The sequence below is a fragment of the Centropristis striata genome, chromosome 18, assembly GCF_030273125.1.
Source record: "Centropristis striata isolate RG_2023a ecotype Rhode Island chromosome 18, C.striata_1.0, whole genome shotgun sequence".
Lineage (NCBI taxonomy): Eukaryota > Metazoa > Chordata > Actinopteri > Perciformes > Serranidae > Centropristis > Centropristis striata.
Genome location: NC_081534.1, coordinates 26,443,099 through 26,458,778, shown reverse-complemented (window position 1 = coordinate 26,458,778; position 15,680 = coordinate 26,443,099). Strand labels below are relative to the sequence as shown.

The 15,680-nt window shown below is 37.6% G+C and overlaps 2 protein-coding genes and 1 non-coding gene across 4 annotated transcripts in view; 1 reads left to right on the top strand and 2 right to left on the bottom strand.

Annotated features, from left to right (window-relative positions):
- Window positions 1–329: 329 nt before the first annotated feature.
- LOC131991381 (microtubule-associated protein RP/EB family member 3-like) lies at window positions 330–11,102 on the bottom strand. 2 transcript variants are annotated; one of them, XM_059356773.1, is made up of 9 exons: window positions 11,015–11,102; window positions 8,894–8,940; window positions 6,210–6,277; window positions 5,356–5,480; window positions 5,115–5,260; window positions 3,812–3,965; window positions 3,024–3,160; window positions 2,094–2,243; window positions 330–632 (listed from the first exon to the last, which is right to left on the bottom strand). In XM_059356773.1, the coding sequence occupies exons 4-9, from the start codon at window positions 5,474–5,476 to the stop codon at window positions 564–566; spliced, it is 777 nt and encodes a 258-aa protein (XP_059212756.1). In that variant the 5' UTR covers window positions 5,477–5,480; window positions 6,210–6,277; window positions 8,894–8,940; window positions 11,015–11,102; the 3' UTR covers window positions 330–563. The 2 variants fall into 2 exon arrangements, with proteins under 2 accessions (XP_059212756.1, XP_059212757.1); XM_059356774.1 differs by lacking the exon at window positions 8,894–8,940 and having other exon boundaries at window positions 11,015–11,093.
- Window positions 5,737–5,819, top strand: trnal-cag (transfer RNA leucine (anticodon CAG)). The gene has a single exon. It is a non-coding gene; the product is annotated as a tRNA-Leu (tRNA).
- Window positions 11,103–12,539: 1,437 nt separating the features above from the next.
- LOC131991365 (dihydropyrimidinase-related protein 5-like) overlaps window positions 12,540–15,680 on the bottom strand; it is a 30,461-nt gene continuing 27,320 nt past the window's right edge. The window contains exons 14-15 of the mRNA XM_059356754.1: window positions 15,288–15,465; window positions 12,540–15,203 (exon numbers count right to left, since the gene is read on the bottom strand). Coding sequence (XP_059212737.1) covers window positions 15,118–15,203; window positions 15,288–15,465 — 264 coding nt within the window. The 3' untranslated portion in view covers window positions 12,540–15,117. The remainder of the gene's footprint in view (window positions 15,204–15,287; window positions 15,466–15,680) is intronic.

The window sequence follows — 15,680 nt, the reverse complement described above, 5'->3', positions numbered from 1 at the left end:
TGTTCAAAATATATGTGCAGGCCTTTTTTTCCTAACACCATTTATAATCTCACCTCATGCAATTTACAGCCAAAATATCATCTACCTCGTCACATTGTGTGGAAAACTGTGGTTGAATATATATATAAAGTCTGCAGAGAACCCTGATGCATGTGTGTCAATCAAAGTGCCTGGTGAGAGAAAGTGACAGACCGATAGCGCTGTTGGCTCCAGGCTGTCAGTGCCGGAACCCTGTAATCTCATTGTTATAATAACCTCTTTGCAGCTGTCCCCCTCTGGTAGCAGGTTAGAGTAAGTCGAGTAAGCCAAGCCAGGCTGCTGGGCCCTGGTCCAGACAGGTCCGGGGTTAAGTGTCCAGTGCTTGCAAGAGTTTTGGGGGAAGCGAGGCTGTGCAACAAATTTGTCATGGGTATGGACAGCCGCAGACAAGATGGGAGAAGTAAAGGGCAGATTGTAAAAAAATAAATAAAAGGGGGGAAACAAGAGGGGTTATGACAATCTTTATCAGGTAGGTTAAAGAGTGAAAGAGGGAGGGAGAGGGGGAGGATGATGGTGAGACGAGCTCAGAACTCCTGCTGGTCTCCTTGTGCCCCTTCGTCAATTTCTTCGTCCTCTGGTGGCGCAAATCCATCCTGTGAAAGAAGACCTCATGAGGTCAGAGTACGTCAGGATGAGAAGTCATGACATTTGAGGATTTTGAGTTTCTTAAAGGGATGATGTACGACTTGTATGAGGTGCTTATCCATAGTCAGTGCACTTCCTGACGGGGAACTGAATCTGTTTTTATGCTCTCTTGAGAGCAACCAGACTCCTTTGAGAATTAAAGTAATATTACCTCACAGAGCACAGGAGTTGCTGGTCCAACTCTGCTTCGATCGGTTAGTTTGTTTATGTTATTGTGTGACTTCACGGTTTTAAGGGGCTAGTTTAGATTCACCAAAGTTGGAAACGGATCAAGGCAGCGGTAGACCAGCTACTCTTGTGTTCTGCCAGGTAAAATGACTGTTTTTGAATGGGGTCTGGTGGCTTTGAAGAGAACATTAGTAACCCCCCCATGTAAACTTAAACAAAGCTGTCTGACTGCAGGTTCAAGCAGTGAAAATATTCCAAATATAGCGTAAACATAAACCTATAACAATTTCTTTAGGTGGCTAAAAAATGTTAAAGGAACACTCCACCGTTTTTTCATATTAAAACATGTTATTCGGTCAAGTAAGATGAGTTGATACAGACCTCTTGCGTCTCAATGCGTGCACTCAATCGCCCTGGCGCGTGGCGCCACTTGGCTAGCACTTAGCTTAGCCCAGTTCATTCATTAGGATCCAAACAGATGGACAGTTAGAAGTGACCAAACTAAGTAATATCAAGTAATATCATCACTCCTGAAAAATCTTCTCCCCTCAGGAGTGATGATATTACTGCGCCGAGTCGAAGTGCTCCCAAGTGCTATTCCGCCATACATTATAGTTATCCTTTTTATCCGCTTAGAAAAGCGCCACGTTTTATTTTGTGTCGCCATACTTGGTCGTTTAACTACTCGTGTAGCTGTATTTAAATAGGGAAAACGTGGAGGAGTTTGGTCGCTTCTAACTGTCCATCTGTTTGGATCCTAATGAATGAACTGGGCTAAGCTAAGTGCTAGCCAAGTGGCGCCGTGCGCCAGGGCGATTGAGTGCACGCATTGAGACGCAAGAGGTCTGTATCAACTTGTCTTACTTGACCGAATAACATGTTTTAATATGAAAAAACAGTGGAGTGTTCCTTTAAGCAGTTGCCGCCGTCCACACACTGCCAGCTTCTCTAATCTGTGTACGTGCTGACAGCTATCTACACTGACTAAGTATAAGTATATAAGTAGCTCATACAACCCCAGTTCAATAAATCTCTTTAAATCTCTGCTTGTTGGTGATGCTGTTAACTTTTCCTCCTTCTTGACTTTCATATATCCTTGTTATATTTGAGACTATCTTCCTTGCCACATGAAATTCTGCAGTGCTCAGGATAGCTCGATTTAAGCATTGGCTACAAAGTGTAAAATCTTTGGTTCTGAGTATGTGCTCTTAGTGTGTGTGATTTAACTGTGCACCTCTTACCTCTGTAGCGTATAACACATCCATTATTTTGCCGAGGATTGGGTTTTCATTTTCATTATCCTGGCAGAGAAGCTCAATGTCTCTCAGCTTTCCAAAGTAGAAGTCCCTCTCCTTCTCCAGTCGGTCGACAGTCAGCTTCAGATCCAGCAGCTATGAGCAGAGAGAGGCAGGTTCAAACAACTTGTGGATATGACATAAATATACAACTAAAACAGATAAAGAGCAGAAGGTTGATATTATAATAAAGAATGAATAAAAGTGGGCACCGCAAAGTTTTTTAAGAGAAACACCAGAGGGCAAAAAGAGTCTTTGGAAGTGCTAATGTTGCATTATTGCATCAAATAATCAAATTTATTCTATTATCAGACTTTAAAATGAACATGTTGAGTCACTCCTGACGGACCGGGCGCAGTGACCTTGTGTTGTTGTTTCATCATGAGAAAGCAGCATTTGATATTGTGAACACAACGTCACTTGTGCTACAAAGGACTCTCAATGTCAAACAAGTGATGGGAATTCTGAGAACCTTCATGAACACTGAAGGGTACTATCAATCATGCAATTTAATGTGAGACTTGGGGGCTCATTTATAAAACTCTACAGAGACTCCACACTCAATGTTTGTGTACATACAAATGAGGAAACGTCAAAAAAATTCTAATTTATAAAACTCTGCGTATACCTCTCAGTGTGAAAAATCCCACATTTTCTTGGAAAATTTGCACATGTGAATCAACCTCAGTGCATGCAGTCTGCAGCATTAAGTGTCATCACATTATTCATACTGTAGTCAGAGTAATTGCTTCACACTAAGCCAAAACGATCGCAACAATCAGTGTTATCCACCACCCTGAGATATCATTTGTCGATGGGAGTTTGATAGGAGAACACAAATTAATTAATTAATGTCTGTTTTGTTATGGTTGGTACCTGCTGGTTGAGCTCTAAGAGCTCCGCGTCTCCTCCGTTGCGGGTCATGGGGTTGTTCCTGCGGGCTGGTGGTATATTGATCTGCCTCTGGGGGGTGGGAACAATCTTCGGTGCTGTGGGAGACGTCCTCATCGGGCCTGAAAGAGAAACAGACATTTACACGTGTTTGAATGGATGCATTAAAGCCGCTGTGTGATTGACTTCACTAGAAAGAAATTAGTTCCTACATGAAACAGCTCACAAAAAGGTCTGTGGATTATCTTGAGTAACTGGGTCATTATTTCTGGAAGGAGACACTGCTGTTGAGTTTTTCAAATCAACTTTTTGGCACAAGGCAAGTGTAATATAGTTATACTATATTCGAGAGAGGGAAGACATCTCTATGGCTGATATCTGCAGATAACACTCTGCAACTCACATCAAAACAATCTAGCTTGATAAACAACACAACAGATAAGAGAATATTTTTGATTTTAGGGGGAAAGCATTTAAAAAAAAAAAACCTTTTAAATCAAGCTCTAATTATCAAAAAGCACTTTCAAGAAATGGGGATGGGCCAAATTGTCCTCACTTTGTCCACAGTTTGAATGAAACACACTGCACGCACACACACACATGCCTGATGCAGGGGATGTTACCTGAGCGAGAGGGTCTTTTAAGTTTGTGGAGAATGGGCTCACCTGGGTTAGAGGTGGGGATGTGTTTGCATGAAGAAGTGAGAGCATGAAATGAAGCTTGAGTTCACACACAGCAGATTGTAATAAGTGTGTGTGTTTGTGTGTGTGTACCTTGCGGAGGCGGTGTTGCCTCCTGTCCCTGCCGTGACATCACAGGGTCGTATTCTTTCCCGTCGTAGTTGGCATCGAAAAACTTCTTAAACCACTGAAGGAACTCAAAGTTGTCTTGGAACTTCCCCTTCACCAGCCGCTCCACGGGGATGATCTGAGAGAAAAGATGTTGAACATATCTCAATACACTGTTCTTTGTATGTCACCTCTCCTCTCACTCCTCTTGTTTCTGTCAAAATAAAGGCAGAAACACCTGAAGACATTGGAAACAAAATAAAATATAATTTGAACTATATTATAGGGTTGTACCAAATTGTTTAAAGATTTCAAAGATGCAGGCATAACATTGACATTTGAATTCTAAATCAACATTTGAATGCTGTGCATCCTTTGTTCTTGCATGTCTTAATTTTGTTTAATCTGGTATTTCTGCACAGTTGCAGGTAAAGATTAAGCTACACTAATGTTTATTATAATAACAACCCAATTCCAAAAATGTTGGGATGCTGTTTAAAACATAATTTAAAAAAAAAAAATCAAGATTCAGATTTAGCAAAACAGAACATAATATATTGTATTTGTACAGTTTTAAGTTTTAGACAATGCCCCAACTATTTCTAGAATTAGATTCCAGTGGTGGCTGTGTACGATTTGAATAACTTTAGAGCTTTGTTTAGTCCAAAACGGAAAATTTAATGGAAAAAGATAGATTGTAGTCATTTTTAAAATTCACAACATGTTTCTGACTAGCCTTTCAGAGACAACATTTTCAACTAGAAAATTTCCTCTGGGGAAATTCTAAAAGGGCCACTTTCTGGCAGAATTTCTCCAAAAATGATCATGGTCATTGAACAGGGATTGATAAAAAACTATATGACCTATCCAAACGTGGATAAATACACCGATACACAAGACTTGTGTCTACTGTTTAAAGTTTAAATGGAGTCTCTAGGTGAAATCATGCCGGAGAAGTAGAAGTAGTAGTTTGAAAATCTCCAATTATTGTTCTTTTTTTTGCTCATTTTTTTCGGCCGTCCCATTCACTTCAATGCAAAATTTTGGGCAGTTTTTCTTAGGTCGCGAAAAATTCTTATTCCGTAAAGAAAAGTAATAGCACACCGATCCCGATCAAACCGCACTTTTTGATATATAATTTGTCCTGCAACTCGAAGAATAGTAGCGGGACGAAATTGCGTCCGGAAGAGGAAGAAGAAAAAATCCACAGTATAACAATATGCTCCGTGGCCCTAAAAATTGTTTGCTTAGTGTGTGTGTGTGTGTGTGTGTGTGTGTGTGTACTCACCTTGTCCACATTCATTCTCTTGAATGAAGCCTGTAAGACCTTGAAGTTGTGGATGTATTCATGCTCCAGTTTGGCATTGAACTTGACTTTCTTCAATAATAAGCACCCTGGAAACAGCATGTCCATGAACTGACAATAAGCAGCACCTGGAGAAAAAAACAAACATGTTTATTTTGAAAGCTTGATTTCAATTTTTAATCTTCTTGCAAGCTTGGCATAAAAGAAAAAAAAGTCTGTTTACCCGAACAGAGCTGCTCGATCTTTGTGTGTGTGAGCTGCAGAGAGTCGTTGACCCACGCTAACATGTCATGACGACTCAGGTTCTCTATGGTCATAGAGGTGGAGTAGACATTCACCGCCATCCTCCTGATTCACAAACACACACACAGATATCTCATGTAACAGTCCAATTATTCATTTCTGAAGCCTGATACATATTTAGACTCTACAGTTTGAGTATGCAATTATATTTACAATCTTGGCGAGGGAAAAACTGAGATTGCCATCTTTTAAAGGGGTCCCTTGACCTCTGAAATGGGTTCTATGAGTACCCAGGAGTTCCTCCTCTAATTATAACCCGCTTTTTGAGTCGATTTATGTTATTAATACCATGGGCTCATATGTCAGGATGGCCGAGCGGTCTAAGGCGCTGCGTTCAGGTCGCAGTCTCCTCTGGAGGCGTGGGTTCGAATCCCACTTCTGACAGAAACCTTTTATTTTTATTTTTTTTAATATATATCATTATTTCACATATGTAAGTAAGAGTATTTCTGCTAATACTGCTATTAAATAAGATATGCTGTATATAATATGATAAATTTGCTTTCCTGACTCTTTCTTGGCCAGGCAAGTCTCCTCTGGAGGTGTGGGTTCGAATCCCACTTCTGACAATAACCTTTTATTTATTTTTATTTTTTTAATATATCATTATTTCACATATGTATGTAAGATTATTTCTGCTAATACTGCTATTAAATAAGATATGCTGTTTATAATACGATACATTTGATTTCCTGACTCTTTCTTGGCCAGGCAATAAAAAGAAATACAAATAAAATAATAACAAACACACAAACACAACAACACTTAACTCACCTGCGCTGGTTGTGCGTTTGGTGTGAACTGTTCAAATCAGGCTGTGGTGGATCACCTTACAGAAATATCTAGAGACAGAAAGCAATTGAATGTGAGATATCAGTTTGCTATATAACAAGATATCCTACTTGTATGAGTTTTATGTTCAACGGAATATCTTTGGGTTTTGCACTGATTGAAGATACATTTACATATTTTTTTCACTATTTTCTGACATTTTAAAGACCAAACAATTAATTGAGATTAAAAAAAAATGAAAATAATCTTCATTGGCAGCCCTATTAGTCATTATATCAACATTACTGATGAGTATTTATCAAAAGAAATAATTGTGTAATTATTTTGTGAACATACTAATAGTGTTTAAGCGTGTTATATGGTAAAAATAGATTGTGATATCTGATTTCCTTCTTATTGCCCAGCCCTCTACAACTGTATCTCTATTGAATGATCGGTTCAGTTCAGTGTCCTGCTCAGGAGCTCCCCCACATGGTAACAAAGAGAAACAGCACAGATAAACCAGCAGCCAGTCACTAGTTCCCTCACTAGGTCACTAATCTCTGCCTCGGTTAATCCTTTTAGTCCAGCTTGAACATGCTGTAACTCATCACGGTGTACTGAGGCAGCTGAGATCACCAGCAACAGGATCACACAGGAATTAAACCCAGCACAGCTACAATTCATCACACAGTCAGCTTCAGATAAGGAAAACTCCAAAAATAACAAAGCATTTCCTGTGAACTGGCTGCATTCAAATCTGTCCGACATGCAAATTATACTCATTTGGTTGCGGCTGGTGAATCTGCCAGTTATTCCAAAGTGTCCTACCAGCCCAAATAATCTTCTTTGACTAACCTGAAGGTTATAAAAATGCAAAATTGTCACTAAACCTGTTAATTTAAGAGTTGGTTTTGCTGCTGGACTGTCTCGTCCACATGTGAAGCAATCTGTACATGCAAGAACAAACAACTGTCTGGTCACTGAGACCTCTTTAGATATGTGAAAGACAAACAGTCCATTAATAACAAGTTAACAGTGACAGTGGCATTAAAACCAAGCTGGTAAATAGAGTAAATAAAAGTATTAAAGGCCACAAAGACGTATTATAGAGAAAATAAAATTCCCCTGTTTAAAAAAAATCTTTATTATATTTGTTTTTACAAATACATATCCGATTACCTATTATTTTATCTTGTCTTTTCATAGATTTATTTAGAATTGTTTTGTATGCTGTCCTTTTTTATTATCATTATGCTCTATTTTTGCTTTTCTTGTCTTTTTTATGCACAAAACTATCATACGCTAATGTACAACTTCTTAAAACCCCAATAAGCAAAGTTTAAAAAAAAAAGGGTGAAATGATTGATTAATTGACAGGAAAATTCAATTTTGATAACACTTTGTTTGTTCCAGCTTCCAAAATTTCCTGCTGTAGTTTCTCTTAAATAACAACATAAATCTGTTTGGGTTATGTATTGGTGTTCAGACAAACAAGTTATCATTGATGACTCTGGGAACTCGTGAAGAAAATTTCCTTGTTTGTTAAATAACAAATAATGAATAGATACATTGATAATGAAGTTAATCATTAGTTGTAGCCAATAGTAGTTTAAGTACAGCCCCTTACAGATAAACAACAGCTGCTTGGTGTGTCAGTGATTTATAATGAGCTGGATGATTAGACCTGAATGTGAGAGTGTAACCCTAAACCTGGACTTTCCCAAATTACAGACTCTGTTTCCAGTTCCATTCCAAAGATCTTCAACACATTACAGCATTTGTTTTTTATACATCTGTCAAGTTATCATTACTTCAATTCTGTAGTAATAATAACATGTAATCCCTAAAGGGCTTCTCTTTCCCTTCTGTTCCACCTATCAAATTAAAAGACACAAATTATGTGTATCAAATTCAGCTGAAAATTATAAGTTTCTTCTAAAAACATACCACTATAAAGCATATCCTAAAGCATAAAGACTTTTTTGTGTTAGTTTTCGGCATTAAATTGGCAAATTAAACATATCAAATTGAGCAAAATACAAAAATATCAATAAACAGATCAAATATAAAAATGCTAGAAATAAAAAAGTTTTAAAGATCATACGTTGCTCATATCTTGAGTTGAGTTTCATGTACACTAGATATAAATGTTTAAGTTCAAATCCAATCACTTAAAATACTGCACCTTTTACTAAAAAAATGGAACAAAGTATTTTTTTTACAAAGTATTCTGCTATGCTTGTTAAACATCTTAAACAATGCAAATACAATGTAATTTGCAACATTTACAGAAGACCAAATCAAATAGTCCTGGCACAAACTACAGGTGTACTATGTGTATTCTACACAGTGGTGGAAGAAGTGTTCACATCTATTACTTCAGTACTAATACCACAATGTAGAAATACTCCACTACAAGTAAAAGTCTTACATTTAAAACTTTACTTCAGTAAAAGTACAATAGTATCAAAGGTAAAAGTACTCTTTATGCAGAAATAGCCCCACTCAAACTGATACATATTCCATATATATTATGTGAGTATTGAGATTGTTGGTTATAAATTGTAAATATTCAAGTATTTCCATTTTTATTTCTACTTAAGTACAGTACTTGAGTAAATGTACTTAGTTACATTCCACCACTGATTCAACAACATGTGGGGTGCTGTTTTTTTATTACTTACTTTTACTTTTTACTTTGGGTAAATTGCTGCTGTTTTTCGTTGAAAGCCTATGGGGGAAATTTGTAGAGGCAGGTAGAAAAGTCACACAATAGACGGAATAAACTTAAAAATGTACGGACTGTAAAGCCCTTCAAGACAAATGTGTGATTCTGGTGTATACAGTAAGCACAGTCGCCTATAAAGTTGGAATAACTCTGATTTCAGACACAATTATCTGTTAATTGTAGCTTCAATTTCATTGTGATATGTTTGGAAGTGATTGATTAATAAAGCTTTGAGAAGATATACACTTCATCTGTCAAGAATGAATCCCATTGTCACAATCACTTCATGGAAAGAGAGTTTTTTATCACAACTTTATGGACGACCATGTAAATAAAATTTAATAACACGTAAATGCAATAAAGGTTTACACATCATAATAAAGATATGAAAATGAACATAGTGCAAGACTAAGCTTTATACGTTGTGATAGGGCTGGGCGATATATCGTTATAAAAAATATATCGATATATTTTTAAATGTGATATGGAATTAGACCATATCGCATATATCGATGTACTACAATTTTTTACTTTCTTTATATATAAATGTAGTGTTCATTATTCTTTCCTCATATAAAAATAATTATTTCAGAAAAAGATTGGCCTAATATATTTCATAGGCTATATTTATTTAAGATATTTTTTTATTTAAATGTGCACTTTATTGAGCTTTGATTTTTTTTATTTATTTTTTTTTAAAGGTATTCCTGTTGTTTTACAGTACTTAGGTTCACTTAAATAAATGGTTACAATAAAACTACTTGTGACATGTCATATTTGGCTTTGACTTTAAATGAACATTTGCGCTCACTTTGCGATAAAAATATCGGGATATTTATTGTATATATCGTGGCATAGTAATTACACTGTGTGTAAATTATGTAACTTAAGAGAAATAAATGACTTAGGCAATTTTTTTAACATGCCTTTGTGAATTAAGCAAGATATGGTGACACTTTATTTTGAAGGTGTCTACATAAGAGTCACACAAGCCTGTCAGAAACATGACATGACAAGTATCATGAGCATTAATGTTACTTCAAAGTGTCATTAATGTTCATGACACATCCCATGTCATGTTTATGACACACTCATGTCACTCTTATTTGGACACCTTCAAAATAAAGTGTTACCAGATCTTGCTTAAGTCACAAAGGTGTGTTCAAAAAATTGCCTAAGTCACTTTTTTTATTTTTATTTCGGCATAATAAATCCGCTTAAGTCACACACTTGACATAGGCCATTATCTTAAAGGGGTAAAATCACATGATCTGATCAACTGAGGATGTAGGCGATTTTACCATAGGTGGCTATGAGGAGATGATTTAGGCAAAAAAAACGACTAAAAATGACTTAGGTGATTATTTTAACACTGTGACGATATCGGGATATGCCTCTTGGTCCATATCGCCCAGCCCTACGTTGTGATAGATTAGATGTTATAAGTGAAATAAAACATACATAATGGGTAGTTCTATGATTTAAAGGTGTGAAAGAATAGCATCTGACCACCGTTAAATACCCTTTGCTTGACAGCCACTGTACTTTTCGTGTTTTATTCTCATACTTAAAAACTACATAAGGCTTATAAGGTTTACCATCATAAAAGTAGGCTGTATCACATGCTAAGCTCGTGTGTGTGTGTGTGTGTGTGTGTGTGTGTATAACTCCGCAGCCCGGTACCGGCGGGTTGTGTTTTGACAGTTGACGTTACAGTCGCGGTCGGTGTGTGTGACTCTAACGTTTACGTCGCTAGCTCCGAGCTAACGCTGCTGACGTCGGTTGCGACCATAGCTGGTTTCTGTTGAATTTTAACACTTTCCACCTGATTTCTGACATTCACCAGAGCGACATTAGCGAAATACACCAAAGTGTAACTGTAGGGAGAGTTTTCTTCCCCAGCCTAACGTCTCTCCTCTGAAGGCCTTTTCCGTTCACTCACACGCACATTATCTGAATAACTGTGAGCTACGGGGCAATACAAGTACGTGTAGCGTAAATGAAACAAACCGTGAAATAAACAGATTTGAAACGTAAAGGAGTGCAGTTTAAGTTAAGTTGAGTTAACAGTACTCACTGGAGTGCGGCAGCGTCCCGTTGTGTCTGGTGATGGGCTTTTCTGTTGCTATAACGTTCACTCCGACGGTTGAGACTGCGCAGTCACCTAAGCCTCTGGTGCAATGCGCATGCGCACGGCAGTTGCAGGGTTTTCGCAGTACTTTTAGTGAAACTGGTGTCCCCATGAGCCGCCATGATGGAGAAAAGGTAGGACTGCGGCCCATGCATGGCGATTAACCTCATAAATGTTCTCCTGTCCACCTCGTGTCTATAATTTACCTGAGCACTTGATTTTAACCCTCTGAAATCTTGGGCTATTATGTCCGTTAAAAAATCTTTACCATGACATGCTGGTATCAGTTTTTTCAGCGCAACCTCACCTATATGTCCTGATAATTAATTTTTAACTTTGACTTACTTGATCAAAATTTTGAACCCAAAAGAAACAAAGGAAAACATAAAATCTGATCTTGAAAATTATGTTTCACACACAGAAATGTACATGTTGCAAATATGAACACGGGTTGCAAATATAACATATAACAGGTCAAATGAGGATAATATCTAGTTCTATATTTTTATACTCAATATATTTGACATTATTTGGTATGGAGTTTCAAGCCAGAACTTTAGAGGGAAGCTGATGGCAAGGCTCAACGTTGCTCCATTTTTATGTCTTCACATCATAAAAAAGTAATGTGCAGGTAGTTTCATGGACTCCAGAGGGTTAAAGAAATGGACCCTGCAAAAGTTAAAATTAATAATAATAATAATAATAATAATAATAATAACACTTTAACATTATCTTATATTATCCAAATCTGGATCAATTAATTTCTAATTATCAATATTAACATTCTTGCCAAAAATGTATTTTATTTTCCTGTTATCATTCCCAACAACTGTATATTGGTAACTGTAATGGAAGAATGGTAAATACAAAACAATTTATCTGTCAAACTCAAATATCATATAGATTAATGTATGCACTGGTTAGGGAAGATGAAATAAAATATTAATCTGCAGATTAATACACAGTTCTCATAATGGCTAAATATTATATACACAAAACAATAGGAGAATTTTGAGATGTATTTTTTTATAGTTTTATTACATCAATGTTCTTAGCTGTTATTTTAGATATTACATTTTATTTAAATGTTCTACTTGGATTTAATAGTGTTTACTTGCCTTTTTGTTCATACTGAAGTAAAAGCAGAAACACAAAAGTATTTCAATACTTTATTGCAGGTAAAAGTATATATTATCAGCTTAATGTACTTAAAGTAAGTGGTGTAAAGTAACTAAGAAAATGGTCTGTCATTTAATAATTTTTTATTAAAGTATGCATACTATACATTTATTTTATGTATATCAGGCATCTTTGGTTCAGTTTGTATTTCCTTATTGTGATTTTTATGTGTTAATTAATCAAATACTTAATATTTTGTAAGACTAAAATGTTTTTGTTGTTGTTTTTTTACATGAAACAAGTGTGAACATAAATCTTTTGAGGCATTTCAGAAACAAAAGGTGACACCATGGCGGAATCGAGATGTTATTTTTCTCACTTTATTCTTTTGCTGTTATTCGTGTGGTAAGAAACAAGCAGCCACTTACAGATTCAACAGGTTCACTGTCCAACACAACAAGAATCTACAAACACACACAGCCACCGACCAGTCACAGTGCCTTCAAAACAACAAAACCATCCAACAATAAAATAACGTTGTCGTCGTCGTAGGTAATAGTAAAAAAACAGCACCAGTTGTTGTGAGCCTGTGGAGAGATTTTCACTCCTCCGTCTCCGTGTGGTGCTATTCATGCATGGGTGTGGGTGTCGCACGGGTGTTTCACATTGGCACATTTATCCTTTCAACTTAAAAATAAACAAACAAACATCCTAAATATATAGTTCACAGACGAGAAAACGTGATCATGTATAAATATAATACTGATAGGCAGGAATGAGACATCATCAGGAGGTGAGGGGGTCAGCGGTTTTCTTCACTGTGCAGCTCAATCTTCCTGCTCTGTGGAGACGTACTGCTCTAATAACGATAAAAACCCTTTTATGTTTCTACAAACAGGAAGTTTGCTTCCACAATACGGTTCACAAGATGCTACTGACACTCGACAACATAATGTAAGTTCTTTCTGTTACTTTCGGGGTCCTCTATGCGCATTCTGGGACCTCATTTATCATCTGTGCGTATGTACATATTTGTAAGTAAACTGCAAACACTCATTTCTAACGCAAATAGTCAGGTTTATTCGACTTTTCTTGTGCTTGATGGTGTACAAACAAACATTTAAAAGTACTAATGTTCATGTGTCTAACAAGCACCTAGTTGTAGAAACACAGTCTGCTATTCATCAATGTATACTAAGGATTATTCAAGCATTCCAGGTGACTTTATTTGAAATCTAATAATGCCATAGCTCTAAAACCAGTCTTTTATGGACGAGCCACTTGTGAAATTGCCAATTAAAACCTATTTTGCAGCATCTTAACCTGTCTCTGCTGTTTGTCCTTTTATTTAATTTTTCCACAATAAAAGGTCATAAAGTCATAAGTCATAAAAGCTGCATTAATGGCGACTTAATGTCTCCTTCCAACTCTGTTTTGGTCTCCACCAGCTCCTGAGGGAAAGCTCTCATATCTTCAGCTGCTAAATGCTCTATTTTCTTCTCTGTCTAGCTGCTAACCCTCTCTGTCTGTCTTGTAGTGCTGTAAGGGGCAGTGTGCGATGTGCTTATTAGAGCTTTATTGCTGGAAACAGAGCAGCGAGAATGAATCGAATCAGTAAAGCTGTGGGCTGTTAAAGCAAAACAAGGAGTGGAAAAGACGGCGGAGGACTGTTACTGAGGCTATATCTCTTTGTCTTTATGTAAATGAGCCGGATCAAGCTCATTTTAATTGAATTAAATCACTCTTTTGGCTACGGGTGGTTTATTGAGCACCAGATTTATGCTTACTTTATGCACATTTTGGTAAATGAGGCCCCTGGTGTTTTCCACAGCTCCTGTTTTCATTCAGAGAGTGATCTCTCTGGTGAATGGAAAGGAACTGCCTTCACCTCTATTGAGGTAAATTACGCCACACATTATTCTTATTTTCTGTATTATCAGCAGCAGCAAAGTAACAGAAAGCTTTCCCTTCTTCTTATCCCCACTGCGATCTTTAAATCACTTACTCTTCAACCTTCCCTTAAGATTTCTCTTCAGTCTTTAGCACTTTGTAAGGTTTATAGAAAACACATTTCCATGTTAACCAGCTGTTCTGGGAGCAGTTATAACGCCCGGTCAGCCCACAGGTTGTATACTTATGTAGCTCAGTCTAAAGAGCCTGCGTTACTGCAGGTGAGGCAGGATGGTTCTGGGATATGTGAGTGTTGTTTCAGTCAGAGGCAGTGAAAACTTAAGGATGGATTGGGTCTGACTCTTTCGAGAGTGAAGCTGTTAAAATCACACAGTGTTTAAAGCAGTTGGATTTCATCACCACACAGCACGGTTCACCCATTGGAAACAAAAGCACTGTATGAGGAAGCCACGGTGCGGCAGGAAGCCGAGCACAGCGGGTGTTTAATCACAAACAGAATCCACACACATCTTCATATGAGTCTAAAGCTATGGTGTCTACAGTGAACTGTATGTGTGTGTGTGTGTGTGACGGGGGTGGAATAGATATTTCACTGAATCCAGTTCTACTATTTTTTAAATAATTCAGTCGACATCACTTCAGTTCAAACCATCAAAAACTGTACTGGTTTTGATCTTTCACAGTTTGTTTAGATTGGGTTTCTTCAGGATGATGATGAGCTTTGACTTTGTCAATGTTAGTATCGGCTTGAATTTTGGCAAAACATTTTAAATTCATAGATAGCCCTTCACTCTCACGTAATTAATCATGTCAGTCGCTCCAATTAAGACACAAATTAGATTTGTAAAAGTCACTTTGGCAGATCGTCGGTTAGGTCTTCACCAATCACAGACGCATGCTTCAATTTATTTTCCACTCTTTACTTTTTTCCTGTGATTAAAAATCAGTGCAGTTTTCCTGGTTGCGCAGAATTTTACAAAACAAGGAGACTCGGACGGGTGAAGCTCCGGCAGCAGCAATTACCAGATACCACTGGAGCGGCCGCCGGGTGGGGCCAGGATCCGGGCCGATGACCTCTTCGGGATGTGGTCATCGACCTGAGACCCTGTGAAAAAAAACACAACAACATATAAATCACCAAAACTACATGATGAACAACTGCAATGTAAACAGTTTTATTCCAGCCTACCTGAGAGGCTAAAGGAGGACTCATGGAGGTCTCGGACTCCCTGGTGCGCGCGTGGACAGGCTTTGTTAGCTGCGTCTCCGTCTATGGGGCCCAAACCGAGATCCTTCTTCATGGCATTTGCCACCTTGGCCACGTCACCGGAGTAGGGATCCCTGTCAACGCCTTTATACCCCTGAGTCTGAAACAGAGAGGGAGGAGGTGAGAGGTTAAGAAACACAGCACACACACAGAGTAATACAAGCTGGAGAAGCTAGTCATCATCAAAACTTAAACAGAAATTGGTTCAAAAGTGTCCTCTTCATGAATGAATGTCAAGTCAAGTTACTTTGACAGGCGGGTTAGGATCTGCCTCAAAAATATGAGTTAGTTAAATAGATTTAATTATCCTTTTTT